General features: G+C 34.2%; 1 protein-coding gene across 1 annotated transcript in view; it reads right to left on the bottom strand.

Annotated features, from left to right (window-relative positions):
* Positions 1 to 10,099, bottom strand: part of LOC128986226 (importin subunit alpha-1-like) — a 28,357-nt gene extending 18,258 nt beyond the window's left edge. The window contains exons 1-2 of the mRNA XM_054406457.1: positions 9,934 to 10,099; positions 8,449 to 8,541 (exon numbers count right to left, since the gene is read on the bottom strand). Of these exons, the coding sequence (XP_054262432.1) occupies positions 8,449 to 8,520 (72 nt within the window). The 5' untranslated portion in view covers positions 8,521 to 8,541; positions 9,934 to 10,099. The remainder of the gene's footprint in view (positions 1 to 8,448; positions 8,542 to 9,933) is intronic.
* Positions 10,100 to 21,031: the final 10,932 nt, after the last annotated feature.

The following is a 21,031-nucleotide window of genomic DNA, read 5'->3' as shown; positions in this document are numbered from 1 at the left end:
GGGAGACGATGGATAATAATTATGTCTACACCCGGCCTAGAGGGATGATCAGAACTTTACCCCGATCACAGAGGACGATGATAATTTCTAGACTACTGCGGGAAATAGTCAGAATATTACCGCAACCGCCGAAGACGATGATGATCTTCACACGACTGCGGGAAATGATCAACATTTTTCCGCAATCGCGGGAGGCAATCACAACCGTAGGAGACGATAACGATCTCTACATTACCGAAGGAGATACAATAATGATATCGGCCACGAGGGATTATCAGAATTTTACTGCGATCGCGCAAGACAATGATAATGTCCACACTACCGAGGGAAAAGATCAGAGTTTTGCCTCATTGGCGGTAGACGACGATAATCTCCTCACGACCGCGGGATATGTTCATATATTGCTGCGATCATGGAAGACGATAATTATGTCTACTTCACCGTGGGAGATATATAGAATTTACCGCGATCGCGGGAGACGATAATGATGTCTAGGCTATACAGCCACGGGAGACGATAATGATGTCAACACGGCCGCGAGGGATTATCAGAGGTTTACCGCGATCACTTGTAAATATAATCACCAAATAATTTTTTTATTTTCCAATTTTTGGCGCCCCCCAAAAAAGCCAATTGCCTCGCGCCCTAGGCACGTGCCTACCGTGCCTATTCGGTAAATCGGCCCTGCTCGAGGCATTTTGAAAAAGCTCGAAGTTCGAGCCGAGCTTTTAATACTAAGTCAAAACACTTAATTTGGGTCATAATTGAAAACAATGTTATCACAATTCTACGTTGTTCATGCATTCGAGGTTTGATAAGCACAAACCTCAGCTCAGTCAAGACGCAATGATTATCAATCGTAATTTTGAGGAGATAGGAAAAGAGACAAACGACCACCTATCGCGTTGTCTTTCTAACAGCTATTCATATCGTAATATACAACGCAGTGCGAGTGCGTGATTGGCTTGTCGCTATGACGACACACGGTTGCTGTGACAACCTACAGTGCGCACTAAGCACTGCGCCTTGTGTGGGAGGGGAGATTATACCAACAAACAATTTCAGGAATTCAATTTTGGGACGGATGAAAGATAAGGAAGAAACAAAAAGTAGTCACGTGTGCAAATTTAGTGGGCAACACAATAAGGCTGTAAACTAGTATCGTCGTGTCTCGTTGTTCCTTGTTTGTTTACTTTTCAGATTCCTTATCAAACGCCCCTATCTGCTATCTCTCTTTCTCTCTCTCTCTCTCTCTCTCTCTCTCTAACAATGTACTGATTAAACAGATTGTGGTTGAAGGCTTTTCTATTTATAAGTTTCCCTGCAGTTATTTTAGTTCAATCAATCCTATAACCTTTCTAATGTTAATCAAAATAATTAATTATCTGTTTTGTATTTTATTTCCTTTAAACCAACTCCTATTTACCATATACCCATAGATTAGTTATGATGTTTTCTAATCCAGAGGTAGCTACAACCTATCTATATTATAACTTTTGACACTTTCTGTAGATTTCACATTCTATTCAATGAATAACTTTTTACGAGCGTTTCATGGTCATGATAGGCTATGTATATTTTCAACCAAGTTCCTCTTAACTTAACTTCCCTCGACATAAACATCGTTTGAATGACGTTAAATTTCCTAATTCTAAGCTGATATACAATCTATTTCAATTTAAAAACAACAATAAAAAACTAAGTACCGGTAATTATGCACTTGCCTTTGGTGCATGAATAGTAGGAGCTATAATTAGTAGGGCTAAGTTTATTTATAGACTTCAAAAAAGCGTATGATAGCCTATTCAGAGCAAAGATTTGGGAGAAAATGGAAAAATTCGGAATACCAGATAAGCTTATTAAATTAGTAACCACATGTGTCTCAAACTCTCGTTGTAAAGTGAAGATAGATGGAGAAACCACAACTAAATTTAATGTGAATACGGGGGTGAGACAGGGGGATGGACTCTCCCCCCTCCTATTCAACATTGCTCTAGAGGAAGCACTACAAACAATAAAAAATGCACACATAGGACTAAAACTAGGAACGAATATTAATATATTAGCTTTTGCAGATGACGTAGTACTGATGGCTGAAAGAAAATAAGATCTTAGGGTTTTAACGGAGATACTAATAAATGAAACTGAGTATGTAGGGCTAAAAATAAATGATGCAAAAACCAAATTCATGATAGTAACAAGAGGAGAAGCTGGAAATAATGAAAAGTTTTTTCAAGTCAACAACCATGAATTCCAAAAATTTCACCTATCTAGGCGTTCTACTATCTTAAAAATACGGAAGGTATGGAAATTCAGAATAGGATAAATTTAGCAAATAAGAGTTGGTACGCATGCAGTAAACTAATGAAATCAAAACTTTTAACAAGAAAGACAAAAATTAGAATCTACAAAACTATAGTAAGACCTGTACTTTTATATGGAGGGGAAAATTGGATCCTGAGCAAGAACTCAGAAAAGAAAATAATAACTTTTGAGAACAAAGTTTTGAGAACTATATATGGGCCAGTATGTGAAGATGGAGTATGGAGAATCCGCCACAACCGGGAGCTAAGAGAATTATTTCAAGACCCTGATATCATTGGAGAAGTTAAGAGTAGAAGATTAAGGTGGGTTGGCCATATCCTAAGGAGAAAGGAGGAGAGTCTACTGAAGATAGCACTCAGAGGGAATCCGAGGGGAAGAAGACCAATAGGTAGACCGAAAGCCAGGTGGTGGGGTCAAGTACGAAAAGATTTGGAAAGGATGAGGCTTGTAGAGGAAGATGCATGGGACCGAGACTATTGGCGACAGCGTGTTGACGAGGCCAAGTACCAGCTAGGGTACAAGTGGCCATGGCAGTAAGCAGTAAGTAAGTAAGTATACTTCTGTTTGTTTTAGTAGTAAGAGCGTTAATGTTTTTGTTTGTTCACATAGTATATAATGAGATATTTTTATAATCAATGCTAAGTGAGCAATGCTTTTTAGAAGCAAGATCACATGTTTCTTTTCATTCAAACCATAATATTAACTAGATGTTGTAAATTATTGTTTGTCTATGTTTGATTTTATTATTTAAAAGTAAGTAAAAGCTTTGAGTTTTTTTATTTGTTTTATTGTTTGAAAATGTTTTTTTATGTAATTAGTAAGTTAAAAGTTTTTGATAGGTAGGTACATTTATTGGAATCGAATCTTATTTTACACTGTTTTTCATTTCAGATTTCAAAAAGCAATATTTAAACATACATCAACCCCGGACGAAGGACGGGTATTCTGCTAGTGTTAGTGTATCAATAAGTGGTGCGTGCTGTAGTGAAAGAATGTTTTATATTATCAAAATAAGTAATGAATTATTAATTTTTGATAATAATACATGGGTAATTGAATACCATAATGTGATGTAGTTTCCTATTTGTAACTTGCAAATAATAATAATTGATAGTTAATTGTGGAAAATGAAAAATAGTGATCGCATTCATAAACCTGTTGTCAAAACAGCAACACAATTCATAGGGCTACAAAGGACGTGGGTGTTTCAAGGACGAAGTGTTGGGCCTCCCGGTTTAGGGGGGAGGGGTGGTGGTGAGACTGCAAGAAGGGGAGGAAACTGGTTTTGGTTATTTTTTTATTAGTTCGCCGACCCTTCTAGATAACAAAATTGAGTGATAGTGTTAATTCATAGTGTTCTTTATTTCATTTCTTGTTTACTTTGTGTGTTATTCTATTAATTTTAGTGTTTTGGTCTATTTCCTCCATATGTTAATAATATCTTTTTAATATATAAGTTTACTTTTTCTTGTCTCTCCACCTTTTTGGATCCAAACCAACTATGTTCTTTTTTGATTAATACGATTGATGAAACTAAAATATTTTGTGCATGGAAAACAACAAGAATAATCACGTGTTTTAAAATTTATTTTGTATTTATTTATACAAAATAGAATTAAATATTCATAGTAGTTACAATATACATAATAATGCAATCGACTTGCTAGTTGTTTTGTCGTCATTCAAGGTCGCGTTGCTGTTCTGTTATGAAAGACAATCTGATTGTCTCAGTCTGCACTGCATATCTTGTCAGGCCTTCAATTATCCTTTTATTTCTTGCATCTTAATTTAGTTCAGTTCAGTTCTTATCGTGATTATCTACTATTTGATGTCTTGACAATTCTCAATGTTTTTAAACATATTAAAATAACATTGTGTTTATTTAAAAATTGACTGAACAATTATTATTATGCACTTTTTTAAGAAAAAAAGTTTAATAATTTAGATAAGGCGACGCTAGAAAAAGCTCGGCTCAAAAAAGCTCGAGCTCGAAAATTTTTGAAAAAGCTCGGCTCGGCTCGAGGTTGAAAATCACTATTCGCACACTCCTATAATATACTTTCTAAAAATGTAATAGTCTGACCTAGGCCTACTCTAGAGGCTGATTGAAAACGTAGAACTAAAAAACACAGATAAGGGTCTATCCATATCAAGTAATCCAACAGGGGTTGCTTGACCATTTTTAAAATAAATAATATTTTTATCCTAGATACCTTTATCAATTCTGGGTTCAAAAGTGTTTTAAAATTTTTTTATCTATTTTGTTACTCCTACGGCGGCCATTTTTGTTTTGCAGAACACGCAAATCTTTGCTCATGTAAGGGTTTGCGTTAACTTGCACAACTTGGTAACCATGAACACTATTTATTGTTGGGTTTTTGAAATTTATCCTTATGTTATATTTATGAAATAAAAACTCATCTCTTGTCATAGATGAAACAAAAAGCATTTTAATCTGGAAGAAACAGCCTAAATATTATGTTCAGTACATATTTATTGAAATGTGTATCAAAAACAGTTTTAAACCCATCTCAACATTTCATAAGAAAACGGAAAAATTTCAACTTTTGAAGGCGTATTTACCATTGGAACGAATAAAATCTCAGACTTGATTTTTTTTTTGTGTGTAGCAACTCAGTAGAACTGTTTGTATTTCAAATATCAACCTTAAGTCTCATGGTTGATATTTGAAATACAAACAGTTCATTTAAAAGTTATCTTTTTTCAAAAACTGAAATTTTTTGAAAAATTCAAATTTTTAGTCTCAATATCTTTGTTGGGACAAAGTTTAAAAATCTGAATTTTTTACCAAAAACCCCACTTATGGTTTTTATACTGCTGTATGAATTTCATCTTTGAGATTTACTTTTAAGTTAAGTTACAGTATCATGAAAATCGCAAAAACCCCATAAGCTCGGCCAACGCGGCTAGTACTGTAGGTAGCTTAAAAATTAATTTATAGGTCTAGGTAATTATTTTATTTAATGTAAACTTACCTAACTTACTTTAAAGTAATGTAGGCCTATAGCCTTTTCTTGCAAATTTCTTGTCTTATGTGAAATTAAAAAAAACTTTTTATCATATTATTTTCATTCAGGTTTACACCTTTTTTTTCAATAGGCCTAAATATTTTGAACTAATTTATTAATTTATTGAACCACTTTCATTTTAATAAAGGATATTAGACATTTTACATACAAAAGCTGTTTGAAAGACAAGTTCTTAAAGTATACAACTTTTTTTACTTGTTAGTGTTTTTTGTTCTACTTTGATCATGCTAATTAGGAAGTTTGGATGTTTCTTCATTCAGTTTGGGTTTGTCCTTCCAGTGGTTTTTGTCAGTTAAAAGAGATTTAATTTTCTCAAAACTTTGTTATTGTTTATAGGCACCCAAGCTTGGTCTTACTAATTTGTTTTAAAGGCGGTTGGTTGTTGGTCCTGCTGGATCTTTATTTTGATAACAGATGTCAATCACCTCTGCCACCCACCACTGTCATACACAAATGCAATAGAGTCTTTAATATGAAGTGTAATTTTTACAGCTTTCAGTTGCTAGTGAGGTTACGAAGCACCTAACATTACTACTTTCCGGTACAGGAATAAAACAATGGAAGCTTCTTGTTCCAGTAATCTTTAAACAGTTCTCAAATCGGTCCAGGAGTTTGTTGTTGAGGTGTTGAGTGATTTCTTCATCTGTTATAAAAATTAATTATTTTGTTAAGAAAAACTGTGTTTTGTGACTCATTTACGACTTCCTGTAGGTACTGGAGACTGTATCAGTTCCCACAGAATATGAGTTATTTTTTTTCAAAATACCACAATAGCCTAAACACTTATTGATTTGTGTTATACAGGTTACGGTACATTAAATCTAAATGGAAAATAAATTTTAAGACCTCAATATAAATAGAATTAACTAAGTTTTATTTAAGTTAAATGGTGAATAAAACTTAAAATTTAGCAGGATTTTATTTATTTTTAGTACCGTAGCGGTACATATAGGCCTAATTTGTACTTTGGGTACAAAGTTTAAGTTAAAAATCTGTTTTGGATTTTTGAAATGAACATTAAGATTAGTTTACATTAAATAAAATAATTACATACACCTATAAATTAATCTTTAAGCTACCTACAGTACTAGCCACGTTGGCCGAGCTTATGGGTTTTTTGTGATTTTCATGATACTGTAACTTAGCTTAAAAGTAAATCTCAAAGATGAAATTCATACAGCAGTATAACAACCATAAGAGGGGTTTTTGGTAAAAATTTCAGATTTTTAAACTTTGTCCCAACAAAGATATTGAGACTCAAAATTTGAATTTTTCAAAAAATTTCAGTTTTTGAAAATTGATAACTTTTAAAGGAATTAAGTCTCATGGTTGATATTTGAAATACAAACAGTTCTACTGAGTTGCTACACACACAAAAAAAATCAAGTCTGAGATTTTATTCGTTCTAATGGTAGGCCTAATGTGCCTTCAAAAGTTGAAATTTTTCCGTTTTCTTATGAAATGTTGAGATGGGTTTAAAACTGTTTTTGATACACATTTCAATAAATATGTACTGAACATAATATTTAGGCTGTTTCTTCCAGATTAAAATGCTTTTTGTTTCATCACTCTAGTGTTCATGGTTACCGAGTTGTGCAAGTTAACGCAAACCCTTACATGAGCAAAAATTTGCGTGTTCCGCAAAACAAAAATGGCCGCCGTAGAAGTAACAAAAGAGATAAAAAAAAATTAAAATCACTTTTGAACCCAGAATTGATAGAGGTATCTAGGATAAAATTATTATTTATTTTTAAAATGGTCAAGCAACCAATTATTTTATTTCTGGATCACTTGATATGGATTGACCCATAACACTCTTTACAAATAATCTTTCATTTCTATATGATTTCATCTGTATCTATTTTAAACATCTTAAACACTTGAAATAATAAATCAATTTTAAGCTACTCTCACTAAATTTTAAAACTGACAAGATCGTGACTTATTATAATGAAATAACGGTCCAGAGTGCACGCAGATTCAGATTCAGAATCAGATTTTCGGCGCGTGGTTAATCTGAGTCAGATATTTTGTTGGTGTTCACAGTGGAAGCAGAAAATACGCCGCCGGTACTGACTCGGTTAGCAAAGAAGCAAGTCAGTCGTTGTTATGAAATTGTCTGATGAGGTTTAAGGTGTAAAATTATAACTTCTGAAACTGTTGTGAAGTTACAGCCAGTGAAAAATTGTGTTCATAATATTATATATATCTTTTCCCATAGCTAGAATTGATAGAGCTTTCTATATTGAGTTGAATGGAGCCCGAAACCACCGAAAAGTATTATTAAATTTGGACATCGTATTGTAAGAAACTTTTGTTACCCACACAAACAAAACAATTTTCGTGAAGAGTGTTTAGTGGTAACCCTAAAAGTAAGGGTGAAAAAATTAAATATTCTACTATTAAAATAAAATTTATTTAATCAAATAGCATGCATACGAGCAAAAGCTGAATCGGAATCTGAAACCAGAATGAAGAATACATTCTGGTAAGCAGGTGCCTGCACGCCGGCTCGGAAACCGGCGGCCACTATAGACACTTCCATTTAAATGCAAGTGGGATTCCTGCCGCCGAAAATTTGAATCTGAACCGGCGCGCACTCTGGACGTACCGTAATAGGCAATAGTCTAGTTTCTAGACTATTTTACCTGATCTTAAATTTCAATTTTTAGTGGTCAAGGTTAAGTCGATGCCGAAATAGTAGCTAGCACTGAACTAGAGTTACAACCGAAGGTAGCACTGAGAGAATTGAGAGACATTGGCCGCCGTAAGTACTAGGTGAAAAGTACATTGGAACTAAGGGCTGAATAGGGGATTGTGGGATTGTAAAAAAGCCAAGAGCCAATTAGCTGGTTGATTCTTCAAGTTGGTGTACCAAAATAAAAAATTTTACAGCAGAGTAGCCATGTCAGTGCTACCTCCAGTTGTATAATTTGTAGCTCAGTGTATGTTCTCTATGGATATCAATGTTTAACATTATTTAACAAATGCGCCCGATATTGAGCGCTACCAAATGAATTGCGGGGTAAATCGCTTAATATCAGGTGAATACCAGATGAAGGGTTAACATTACCTCTGAGTCTTTCCCCTTATTCTTGTAGCGGTTCAGGCGGCTATTGATTTCCAGATTTTCTTCGGCTGGCATTTTTGATTCAATATATAGTAACTGAAACAGAGATTAAGAAAATCAAGAAGAAGAAAAAGAAAGAAAGCACATCTAGATGGTGGTGCCTAAATTTTACATGGTAGGCCTACTTAAAAATTCAATTTGTATTTTCTCTAAATTTTGAACCATAGTATACAGTAGAGTCCTACAAAATCGGCACTCGATAACCCGGCAGTCTGGATAACTCACCTGGCTCAGAAAATTAGTGATTTTTTGAGTCCGAGTTAAACATGGGCTCAAGTCAAAGCATTTGCAACTCGTACCAAGGATTTGTTGTATGGTACTATATCTGATGACTTAATCTACTTGTAAAATAAATGAAATAAATAATGCAGCTAAAAGGTTTTAAACATTGAAAACAAAGGTTGGCTATGTTTGGTTAATTTTAATTTTATCAATTATTTACATAATGAAGTAGGTCTTCGCAGCTCGAATAAAAATTTTATATTGGCTGTACTGTACTGGAGCGAGTGAACTTTAATCGAAGGTCAGACAATCAGAATATGACGTCACCAGTATCGAATGGATACGATACTGATGGTATCGATACTTTGGTTCCGATACTGAGTAGGTACGGTATCGATACTTTTTTGCGATACGGTATCGATACCAAATATTGGAAAGACAGTGGTATCGCAACATCCCTAACTATGGACACTTGGAGGCTTATACCATAATAAAAAATAAAAAAAATACTTGATACAAGCTGGTGTAGGTAGGTTGGCAGAATTATGACCAACCTAACAGAGAAACTACAATGGCCAGTACTGCTGGCCGTACGACCTGAGAGACACGGCGCTGCGTAAAAAATGACGAGCTGACTTAGAAACAGCTGAGGCCAGCACTACTGGCCATTCAAGGCAAAGGGCTAAGATAGCGATTTGCCGACGAAACTTCAAACTAGGCCTAGGCCTAATGTGTGTTCCAAGTCTGGAAGCTTAAGTTTACTTGGAATAAGAAAGTGAAAATACCAGTACTTTTCAAAATAAAGTTATAGTAGGCCTAGCCTATCTTTTGTTGTACCAGTTTTCACTAATTAGGCTAGCCTGAAAGGGGTTTTCAATATTTGCCTAAGCCCAATAATACTAAAGCCATGAAGGTTTTCATGTAATTTCATGATAAGTTAGCCTAGGCCTACTTGTTAGGCACTTCTTTTAAGTTAGGGAATTTACTTAAGGAATAAAAAAGGCTTCACTAGTTTGAGGATACCGTAGCTTAAAAAAACGTTAAATAGTCAAATAGATTATTTTTTTAAACCAGTCACTTTTAAAATCCAACTCTGATCGAATCCCACTGAATGTGAAGTAGGCTGGTGGTGGTCTCTAAACCAAGAACATACATTTACTGCCTAATGGCACAACAGTGACTTTCTATTTTAATTAATTAAGTTACCTGTTACAGAGATAATTTAATAATCCAATTCCAGAAGTAGTGTAAGCGTGGTAGCGTAGCCTTTGAAGGTTTAAGGTTTCTCTTCTTCAATTTTGTGGAAGTGGAAGATGAAATGAATTGAAGTTCGGTTTCGGTTCGGTTCGGTTGTCCCCACCGGTTTCTGGTGTTTTGTAACGTATTCTTTATGCAGCCAATCACGTTGTCAGTAACTTTAAATTTTTGAAATCAGGGATTCCCATTGGCTGGTGTCACAGATGTAACTACTGGAAATACAAAGGAGTAATGCTAGTACAGAAATAAAAAAAAATATACTATACGAAAAGTTTCAACTTAAAAACTAAAATACCCCCGCTGCAGCAAACCTGCCGACTAAGCGAATTTCCATTTGCCTGGATTGATTTTCAATTAATCTATTAAATTAATATTTATGTTTCGAGTACCTTAGTTAGCTGCTACAGGAAAACTAATAAAGTGCTCACAAATTAATAAAGTGTGTTTTTTTTATTGAAATATCAATAGCTTAGTATGAAATTAATAAATCCGCCAAGTTTGATCAAAATATATCCATAAACAAGTCAACTACAACATTTTACAATATTCTCCATAAGAATATCATGGGAATGTTTAAATTTACAAATTTTGGAATTTTCTCCGTAACCATTCGCCATACAAAAACACTCCGATATACTAAATTATTTGTTTTTTTAAGCTCTTTAAAAAGGTCTGGAGAAAAATTAATAAATTTTGTGTTTTTAGGGTAAAAAAATTAGAAAACCCCATTTTTACCCCATAAAACCCCCCGTTAAACCGGCTCCGTGTTTAGCCCGGACGTGTTTGACGCGGACACCCTCAAAATGGTGTTTCACCCGGACGGACGCTTCAGAAATCCCCGCGCCACGGCTGGGTGGGTAATTCGTCGCTTTTCGCCCCCATTATATCGAGTAAGGACGCTCGGTGGCGTTTCCCTCCCAACACAGGGAATTATTACTATCGTAACCAGAACTGGTGGCCCGTAGCTACAAGTGGTAGAAAATACTGTTTTTTTATTTATTATTAATTCTATTCGGATTTCAAAAACTAAACGTTATTACTACCTGTATTGCAAGCACGGAATCTATAATGTTATAAATTACAATTACAAATATTACTTTTAGCAATAACTTTTAAATATAACAATAAAATAAAGGACATTGAAAGTAAAGCCTTCAAATTTTAGTATTATATTAAATATTGCACATACTTATTAACAATGAACCTGAGCATATTCCATAACAATTATAGAATGATTACTTAGGTGGCTATTTTAAAATCAAAATTTAAACTTCAATTTTAGTCCTGCCCCATGGATGGTAACAAGACTGTTTCATGATTCTTAGCCTGAATTTTTTTATACTGCTTTACTGCTGTACCGGATTTTTTAAATTATGACACAACTATATATTAATGACGTAAGCCGATTCTTTGCGTCAAAATTGTGGGCAACTGGGAAGTTGTAGAACGACCGGAGAGGGCTCAAATTAAAGGTCTCGATTCCGTAACGGCGGGAAAAATACCGGTAGTGAAATTCCAAAACTTTTTTGATCGTGATTTATCTTTAAGCCAGTATGCAAAATTACATCTGGATTACTCCATTTGCTAGTCAATTCTGCAACATACTGTATACTATAAAACCAGGGTTAAGGGTACCTATATTAATTAAGACTTTTTAGGGTTATAGAATGTTGAAGTAAATTATTTTACTGTGAAACTTTTCAAATTTGTGTATTTTTAACGTTTAACATGAAATAACCACGTTGACTAAATAATTAACGATTCAAGATGGAAAACTTCTGCTTTGTTTATATTTCAAAACACATGTTCTAGATTTATTCTACACCTTCTTTGTAAATTAACTAACATTTTAAATTTTGAGATTTATTGTATATCAATTTTGTATATAATTGTATATAATAGGGCCTATAATTTTTATTTATTGTATATAATCAATATTTGGTATGAAGTGAAATAACCTCAACGGCTACTCTTACAAAATAACCTGGGAATAAAGATGAAATAGGTTTGATCAGGAAATAAATTTCTTAACTAAGTGAGTACTATGACAAGTTCCAATGGGCGGAAAACAATATTGTTTGGAGGAGATTTGAAACAGGTACTGTCTTTACGTTCCAAGCAAAAAAGGTTAAAATAATATAGCCTAGCAAGTATGGTATGGTAGTAAATGGAGCATCCATATATAACAGTAAAACCTAGATGTAGTTTCTGTTTCTTTACGTTTTTTAAACAAACCAAAAACAGGGGTGCCCATCCCCCCTAGACTCATGACGCACCCCCCCCCAATTGAGCAACAGCCCCCCCAATAAATGAGGTACACAACAAATGAGAAACATTATTCCCCGCCAAGCACTATTTGTAAAACTAAAATAAGTTTTATACATTTTTTTATATTAAAAATTCAAACCTAGTTCAGGGTGTCCACAGAAATTTTTTCATTAATTTCCCTGACTTTCCATGACTAGGCCTATCCATGACCATTAACCATTGATTTCGATGACTCACAAACTTTACTCGAAAATTATAATATACCGTAAACACACGAATAATACTGCCTAGACAGAAAATACTGAAATATGTATTAACAGATAACAATGGCGTACAACAGGTACAACAATGAACAAAATACAAACTCAAAACCCATCAACTAAACCAACTGAATAAATTGAATTGTCTTATATTTGTGAAAAATTCGGAAAAATTCTACAATAGTCGGGGTTACGGCCGACTAGATCGTTGAAAGGACCCCTGAAATCCATCCATCATTGGGGATTTCCATATGTCTTTCCATGACTTTTTGCCTATTTCCATGACTTTCAATGACCAGAATTTTTTTCCATGACTTTCCATGACTATCCCTGACTTTCCAGAATGTGGACACCCTGTAGTTAATCTATATAAATAGTTTTGTCTATACATTGCTCAGAATTATACATGTTTTGGTTTATTTTTACGTTTTATACATTGAAGAAGTTGAAACATGTCTTATCTCAATTTATGTCCGTCTGTCACGGCCCAGAATGCGTTTTACGCAGCCTACTCTAAAGAAAACTAGAGTACCGATTATGATTCTAATGGTTTAATTGTATTCACAGGAGTGTCATCCTTAGCCATTAAAACATGGCCTCACTATTTTGGAAATCAAATAACGGACGATTAAAAACCCAATTTTGTGTCATTTTCTAGGTTTTTTCTCCATGTTAGTAAACATACGTTAACACACGTCATTTATGAAATATTAATAATCTGTTAAGAGAACACGTCATATATGAAATTACGAACAGCTATTTTGATAACGATTCATTTTTCTAGCTGTCACTGATATGTTTACAAAAATAAACGTTGTTTACGAATTTACGAATAATACTGTTTAGGCCCTAGCCATTTCCGATCACGTTTGTAACCATTTCCGATCACGTTTGTAAGCAAATCCAAAACCAAGTGAGATAATTAACCGTGTGGCTTTAGTTTAAATAACGGGTTTGATTTATCACGGGTACTATGTAACTGTAAATTAAAAAAATAAATAACTAGCCATCATCCAGGTCGGGAACCGGAGATTCTGTGTATATCAAGTTGTACTTGAATTTTGATTAGGTACCGGGAAAAGACCGTACGTGAATCAGTGTTGTACAGGACTGGAAAACTTATCTTTCTATATAAATATAATTAGAGTATTATAAATCACCTCAATTTAAGGAATTTTTTATTGCCAGAATAGCTATATAGCGTTCGTAACCTCTGCTTAACGATTTGTCAGCGTCTTTTTCTTGATATAACGAAACCCTCTCCCTTTCTTTGGAAACATCACAGCTCCTTCGATGAAAATTAAATGGAAACAACGCTTGCGCCAACAGTCGTCTGCTCCGTTATACACTTCTGTCTGCTGTGCGCTATGTTACAACAGATTTCAGATACAACAGCTGGGGAATGATGACGATATAATGCTTAGTAAACTGTGATTAGTAACCATGGTAACTTTAGTTAGGCTGTGATTGGGCAATGAGTAGGCCTAAATATGGAGACTTGTTGAATTTGTGTATGAATTGAAGAAAAAAACTTATAAAGAACAGAAGAACAAAGAAAAAGAATAACAAGATTGTTCTCGTTACATTCTTTTTTAAGAGTGTTTTTATTATCTCTAAATATAATTTTACACCTTTTTATTACTTATCTATCAACTCCTATGCTGTGATACAGCACCTACCGGTAGGCTATCTGTCGGTGTCCGGAAAGATGGGGACGAGGAAACTTAGGGACACGGAAACTTGGGGACAAATCGGGTTTTGAGCCGAGGGGGAGGCAAACGGAGGCTGACTAAGCTCTGAGAACGACTCTTTAAATCGACTCGTTCTCTATTGTTATTGTTTATTGTACCTAGGTCTAGTTGTAACCATCGAAGTATATAACACATTGTTGTGTTATATACTTCGATGGTTGTAACTACGACACACTTGTTGTATTTATATCTAGTTCTACCTCCCCTTACATTTTTCACCTTGTTTAAATGGTTACTATTTGTAGAGCTTAGGGACAACAGATTTAGTACATTTAAGTGTATTTTGTAGGGTTATTTTATTAATCACGGAGTAAACCCGAATTGTATATGATTATTCAAGCATACATTTTTTTAATCAAAAATGCACTTGAATATTTCTAAAACAGTAGCATCAACTTCGTGATGATGTTATCGCCTTCAATTTATGTTATACGACCGTGAACATGGACGAATTTCTCTCGTTTGTATTAGAACAATAATACAATATAATTCAGGAACAACCCGTGACTAGCTATTACTGAGAAAGATTAAAGAAATGCCTGTTGTAAAATGTAGTCATAGGCATCTGGTACAAAGTATTTCACCTATTGTTTAATCCAAGCAAACCCAGAAACATTCAGTACTTGGAAAGGTAAAGGAAATATGAGTGAACAGAATACATCGATGTCCCGTTAATCCCCTCGCACGTTTCTCCGAATCGACTACATTTGCAATTTCTTAGATTTTCCTTTCAAACAGGCCAGTTATTGGGGTGTCAGGTCACTCGGGTCAGTTAACTTTTGTATAGTTGCGAGAGTGTGATTGACCTCCAATTTCCAACATAATTATTGTTTTGGTTTTACGTGGCAATCGCAAAAGAGGAACTCTAAGGATCAGCTGTTGTTAAAACTATTTTTTTCTGAATTCTTAAAAGTGGTGGTAATTTAGGCCTAATTTATTCCTTCGTCGTCAATATATACTGATTGAAATATTTATATACAAAATTACCCAAAACACTGATTTGTATGATATTAGACACGTTTTCTTCAATTCTTTAATGCGAACGTCACTTACCAAATACCAATAATGTGACGATATAATATTTCGTCTAAAAACAAATGCCGATCTGTTTAGAAATGTGTTCTTCCTACAAAATTGCACTTGTATCTTTAAGTTATAAGTTATTTACAATCAGTGACGTGTTTTGGAATCACTTCCAGGACAATTAATTTAGTGACAAATTTTACACGTTCGTTATCAGTACAGGTTTTTGAAAAAAATAAATTATTGGTTCAAAGTACCAGTAAACAGTACAATCGGTACATAACTAACTCATGTCACAGACTCGCGGGCAAGAATAACTCGTAGTAGTGAATCAATAGTACTAAGTCCTACAAAGAAATAGATTTTGATCAATTTTTGGTCAGGGAGTAAACATCATTTTTTATTCTCTAGGGAGTAAAAATCAGCTGTTGTAAACAGTTGTAAATTACGATTGTGGCAATCGTATCGATATAAATTATTTATCGATCGATTTATTAGGTAAGGGTTTAGCCCATTGTTATCGATTGCTCGACCTATCGATGGCACAATGAACTGTAACACAATCGTAATAGACGAAATGATTGAATCACTTACTATACAGCTGCTTATTTGCATTGACAGAATTCAAAACAAGCTGGAATTCGTTTTGAAAAGTTATCTTTACATAACAATTATTATGTTTTCTAGCTTTGTTTGTTAATTAATTATGAAATATGACAAAAAATATAGTTCACCGCACGGTAAAAAAAAAGTCACTTTAGGCCCTAGCGATGAAATATGCTATTAGTTACAACTATCTATAAGAGAAAATAAATTCGGTCCATCCAACTCCAAGCTAACATCTACATATTAATATGCAAGCTTGTTTCTTGAAAACCTTTTTTCTCAGCTCGTGTGCATCGCAGGGTAAATCTACGCATACTGTTGAAAAGATATTTTTCCGTAGATGTGAAAAATCCCTTTATTAATTAAAATGGGCTAAAAAAAACACAAACAATTTAATTTTAATTTTAATAAATTAATATGGACCTTTTGGGTTGCCATGCTGGTGACGAAATAACGCAAAATATATTCAAAATCAAAACAAATGGAAAAAATTCCAATCACCTGTTTTATTTACAGCGTGGGTCAATATAGAAAAGTCTGTAAATTACATATTTTTGGTCGAGATTTCGACCACTGGACAACCTATAGTTTATTTAAAACCTTTACATTAAAAAAGTTATAAATTTATTACATTAATTTAATACCTCAGCCTATGTTGGGTAATTTATTGCCGAGAGATATATAGTTTGTATTTTACTTTTAAGTCTAATTTATTTAAAGGTTTAGCTTTTAAACCCTCCCCATAAATGAAACAAGCAAATCAAGTATACTGTGAAGTTACAAATAGTTAAACAATAAAATTGGTCAGTTTTTTAAAATGTTCACCAGTTCCACATTTCACATTTAAACATTCAAAACTACTTGAACTCGATAGTATGCGACCGTTATTGCCAAGTGTTCTACGAAATGGACCCCCCAACGGACGACATTCATTATTTCCCTGTTCTGCAAATTCATTGAATAGAATACTGAACCTCTCAGAGAATTCGAGATAGTTTTGCCAATGTTAGACCTTCCACGAAACACAGGTCCACTGAACTATACCCCAATCCGTTATGTACACATATTAAAAAAAAATACATTGGGCCATTTTCACCAATTTAGTGAATATAAAAAAAAGAGTTTAATCCCGTGGTGGATCCAGCCAAGGATCCCTTGGCCAGAAAATCTTTAACCATCGGGTAATGTCATATAACATATTTCGCTTTAATTTTACAAAGCCTTGTAAACCGATTTGAACCCCTTTAAAAAAAATACTGAATTTTCGTTGAAAATATATGTCAAAATATTAAATCTTGACCGCGCAGTCCTATAATTTTCCCAGAGTAGGGCGCATAAAATATTGTCTTCTTAAGCGTTTCCGAAAAAAATGACAGCGGATCAGAAATTCAGAGATAAAATGTCTATCTGACATAAAAGTAACCAAATACACGCAATGTGCAAACATAAATACAATTTATTTCATAACGTTTATCGTAGGCCTACACAATCACAAAAATATTTTAATTTTAAACTAATTATAACAATATATCTTAACAATGTGTCATAACATTATATTCAGTAATATTATTGCATAGAATGCGTTTATATTTTCTGTAATATATATTCAACTTACCCAAAATGGGTAAAAAAGAAGCTAGCAAACCTAGGCGATTAGGCCTGGATCAATCAGAACTTGTCTGACTTTTAACATTTTTAGGTTTACTGTTTGGAAATATTCAAATTATGATTTTAAAGTCAATCCCGTTACTGTAGCTAAGCTCTCTGTGAACTGAAACAGGGGAACGATTCGTTCTAAAAGAGTCGTTTCAGAGCATAGTTCAGCTAATCTCTCCCTCCCCCCGGTCGAACCCCTATTTGGCCCTAACTTTCCGTGTCCCTAACTTTCCTTGTCCCCATCTTTCCTAAACTCGCAAATCTGGAGTGAGACAAAGTAATTAGAGTGAGACAATGTTAACATTGTCTCACTGATAAGCGAATTGGCCACTTTGCTTTCTTAAATCAGTGAGAAACATGTACATTGTTAGGTAACTGTAGGAAAAATAGGATTTACTGATAGTTTAGGATTTGTAGGAAGTTATTATTCAAGATTAGTAAGACGTGAGATCTATGAGGGAAGGCACGGAATGGCTCAACTGCTGTGATAGATAAAAGATTGGCACACCCACGTCCAGCTACACCGCGACTTAGCCCAGAACGCTTTGTTGACATAAAGCTAGTTAAAATACAATCAAGTAGCATAGGCTACAATACTTTACACTATTGTTTAGATACAGTACTCGATTACCTGAGTTAATAGGGAGGGGGGTGTGGGTAATGAAAAATACGGTTAATCCAATATAATATAAAAATAGATGACAAACCCATTAAAACGCGGTAAGCAGCCATTAACGTCACGATTTGCATTTTTATAAACGAAATTCAATATTGCACAATGATTATTATTGTAACTTACATTTCAAATCATTTATCTTGGTTCGGTTGTACAAACGGCATCGTTTAAAATTATAGCTAACTCAAACGTTTTCTGTGCTCAAACACAACTAATAACTAGCCAAACACTGCATTGCTATAAATAACGTAAATATTAAAGGAACCTTTAGAAAGTGTTATAAAAGCTACTGCTCATGATAGACAGATAGAGGTTCAGGTTGTCCACAATGTTTTCTTCTCCTGGTTTTGGGCCGGAACAAAAGTAAGACTTGCAGTTGTTATGGTCACCGAAGACGTGCAGTGGACCGTTTCTTATATCTTCCTGCAATAACCTTATGTTGTCATGCAGTGGAAGGTTTTCTTGTGATTTAGCATTTTTCACAGCTCCAGTCACAGCATACCTGAAAAATTTGATCTATAATAAATGTAGTCAGATTATGTTGTGATAGTTGTGAAACTAGATACAGTGGTGGAAACCTGCTTAACATACAGTGGAACCTTGATAAGAAGACCCTCGATAACAATTCACCCTTGATAACAAGTGTCATTTTCAAATCCCCTTAAAATTATTTTACCCCTTATCACATGTTATTACAAACCTCGATAAGAAGTCAAACTTGATAAAAAATCTTATTTTACAATCCCCATGAGAGTCTTGTTATCGAGGTTATACTGTATAATAATTCAAATAATTTTTATGTTTAATATATACTCTAAATTTTTTAAGCAAAGTTTTAATAGTTGAACAATTTAATGGGCAACATAAACTAGTCATATAACAATTAATTATAATAACAGTAGTAATGGTAATTAACTAATCTATATAAAAAAAATTATCCACTCCAAATCCCAGAAAACAATTCAACTACTTGATGCCTAAACAGAATCATACTATCAAAAAGGATTGCGACCATTGAAACATTCAGCTCCTCTTTTGCCGCTTGAAAACGCAGGAAATCGCAAATTACAGATAGCTCAGGCTAGAGACTCACAAATCGAAGGCCCCGAGTTCGAGATCCATTTGGGCAGGATACTTTTTTCTGTTTTTCCCAAATTTGTTTTTATGAACTATTTAATCATAATTCTCAACTGGTAAATATGCTTTTCATACTAAATCTTTATTATTTTGTGTTGCTATGTTTTGACACCATGGGTTGGTTGGTCGTTGGTCCCATGTTAAAAATTGTTTTGTTGGCCAATCCTAAGACTTAGTGGACAACCACCCGTAGGTCAGCAATGGTCAGAAACGTAGGGGCACTACTTTTCTTATATACTACTTGGGTTATTATTATAAATATAAAGACAAATTTCAATTTCAATCTGAATTTAGACTGTACACGTCGAAAAAAAGTTCTACTGTTACTTGTTACTGTGCAAAACCCATGTGCTGTAATTATAGCTTATATGGTTTAGCCGAAACATTATTAAAAATGCTATATCATACCTTAGGCGGAGAATATTTGCCAAAACCTTGTTTCTCAACTCTCCGGGTACTGGTCCAACATGGTTTCGCCTTGCTTCACCCACTTCTTTTATTTTTCTAATGTAGTTCCGCAAGAGATGGTTTGTACACTCAACTTTGTTTATATGTGTTGTAGGCCCATACGGCTGTGCTTCTAAAAGCTTAGACATTACGCTGCTGTCGCCATCTCCTGAAAAATAGCAGAGCTTACTTATCACTTGTGCACATCCGTCTTTATTCACAACAATTTTACTACTAATCTCAATTGAGTTTTTGCACAAAAATTAATGACAAATAGAGTCATTATGGTCATTGGTGGGCATTAGTACCCTACTCTTTTTTCAACACGATCTTATAATTCAAGGTGTACTGTAATATATTTTTTACCATTATTTTAAACACTTTGAACTTACCTATTACATTCACATACTTGACATTGTACATCTCTATGCTCTTCTTGAATCCTTCGACAATGATGTCGCTTTCCATTGCAGTTGATGTCTTTGACCAGTTCTTATAACACACGTGGTTTGGGATGGGCAAGTTTTTTGATTGTGCTCTCGAACATATGCAGCAGTAAGAGTTTCTTACTCCGACAAATAATACCTTCTTCGTTTTTAGTCCAATTATACAAGCCTACAAACGCAAGACCTAATTAGTATTGTTACACATAACTGCGGCAAGGTAAAATTATAAGCACTACATACCAATATTATAAATGTTATATTATCATTATAAATTTTTAGGATATTATATGTAAACTTACCACTCCTGATAGCGCATTGTAGTTTGTTCTATAAGAACGTTTGCACCAAGCTCCGTCAACTATTACTGTAATTTCTGGTATACCTTTGTTGTCAACACAACCCGCAGCAATGGCTAGATTGACTTCTTCTTTGGCAGCATCCTCTAAACTTTGCCAAGCGCAATCATGGATGGCTGAATCCACACTATTTTGATGTTTTATGTATGTTTGTTTGGACATACAAGGCATGTCAAGTCCACAGCAGAGCTCTTCGAGTTGACTGTACCCTTGACCGATGTTTGTCATTGCAGTCACCTATAAATGTAAAAAATTATAAAAGCAATAAATAACTATTATTTACATTATATTTGCTGTAAGTGGCCAAAATTAATGAGGTGTTGTTTTATTTAATCAAAATCAATTAGTAAACATAACAGTTGCTTTGTCTCACTATATTATTTGGTTAAATAAGTAAAAGTGGTATTAGAGATTTTTTCTA

The sequence above is a fragment of the Macrosteles quadrilineatus genome, unplaced genomic scaffold (genome assembly GCF_028750875.1).
Source record: "Macrosteles quadrilineatus isolate MER2022 unplaced genomic scaffold, UCM_ALF_1.0 Scaffold_2__2_contigs__length_208266976, whole genome shotgun sequence".
NCBI lineage: Eukaryota > Metazoa > Arthropoda > Insecta > Hemiptera > Cicadellidae > Macrosteles > Macrosteles quadrilineatus.
This window is presented reverse-complemented; position numbering and strand designations above follow the sequence as displayed.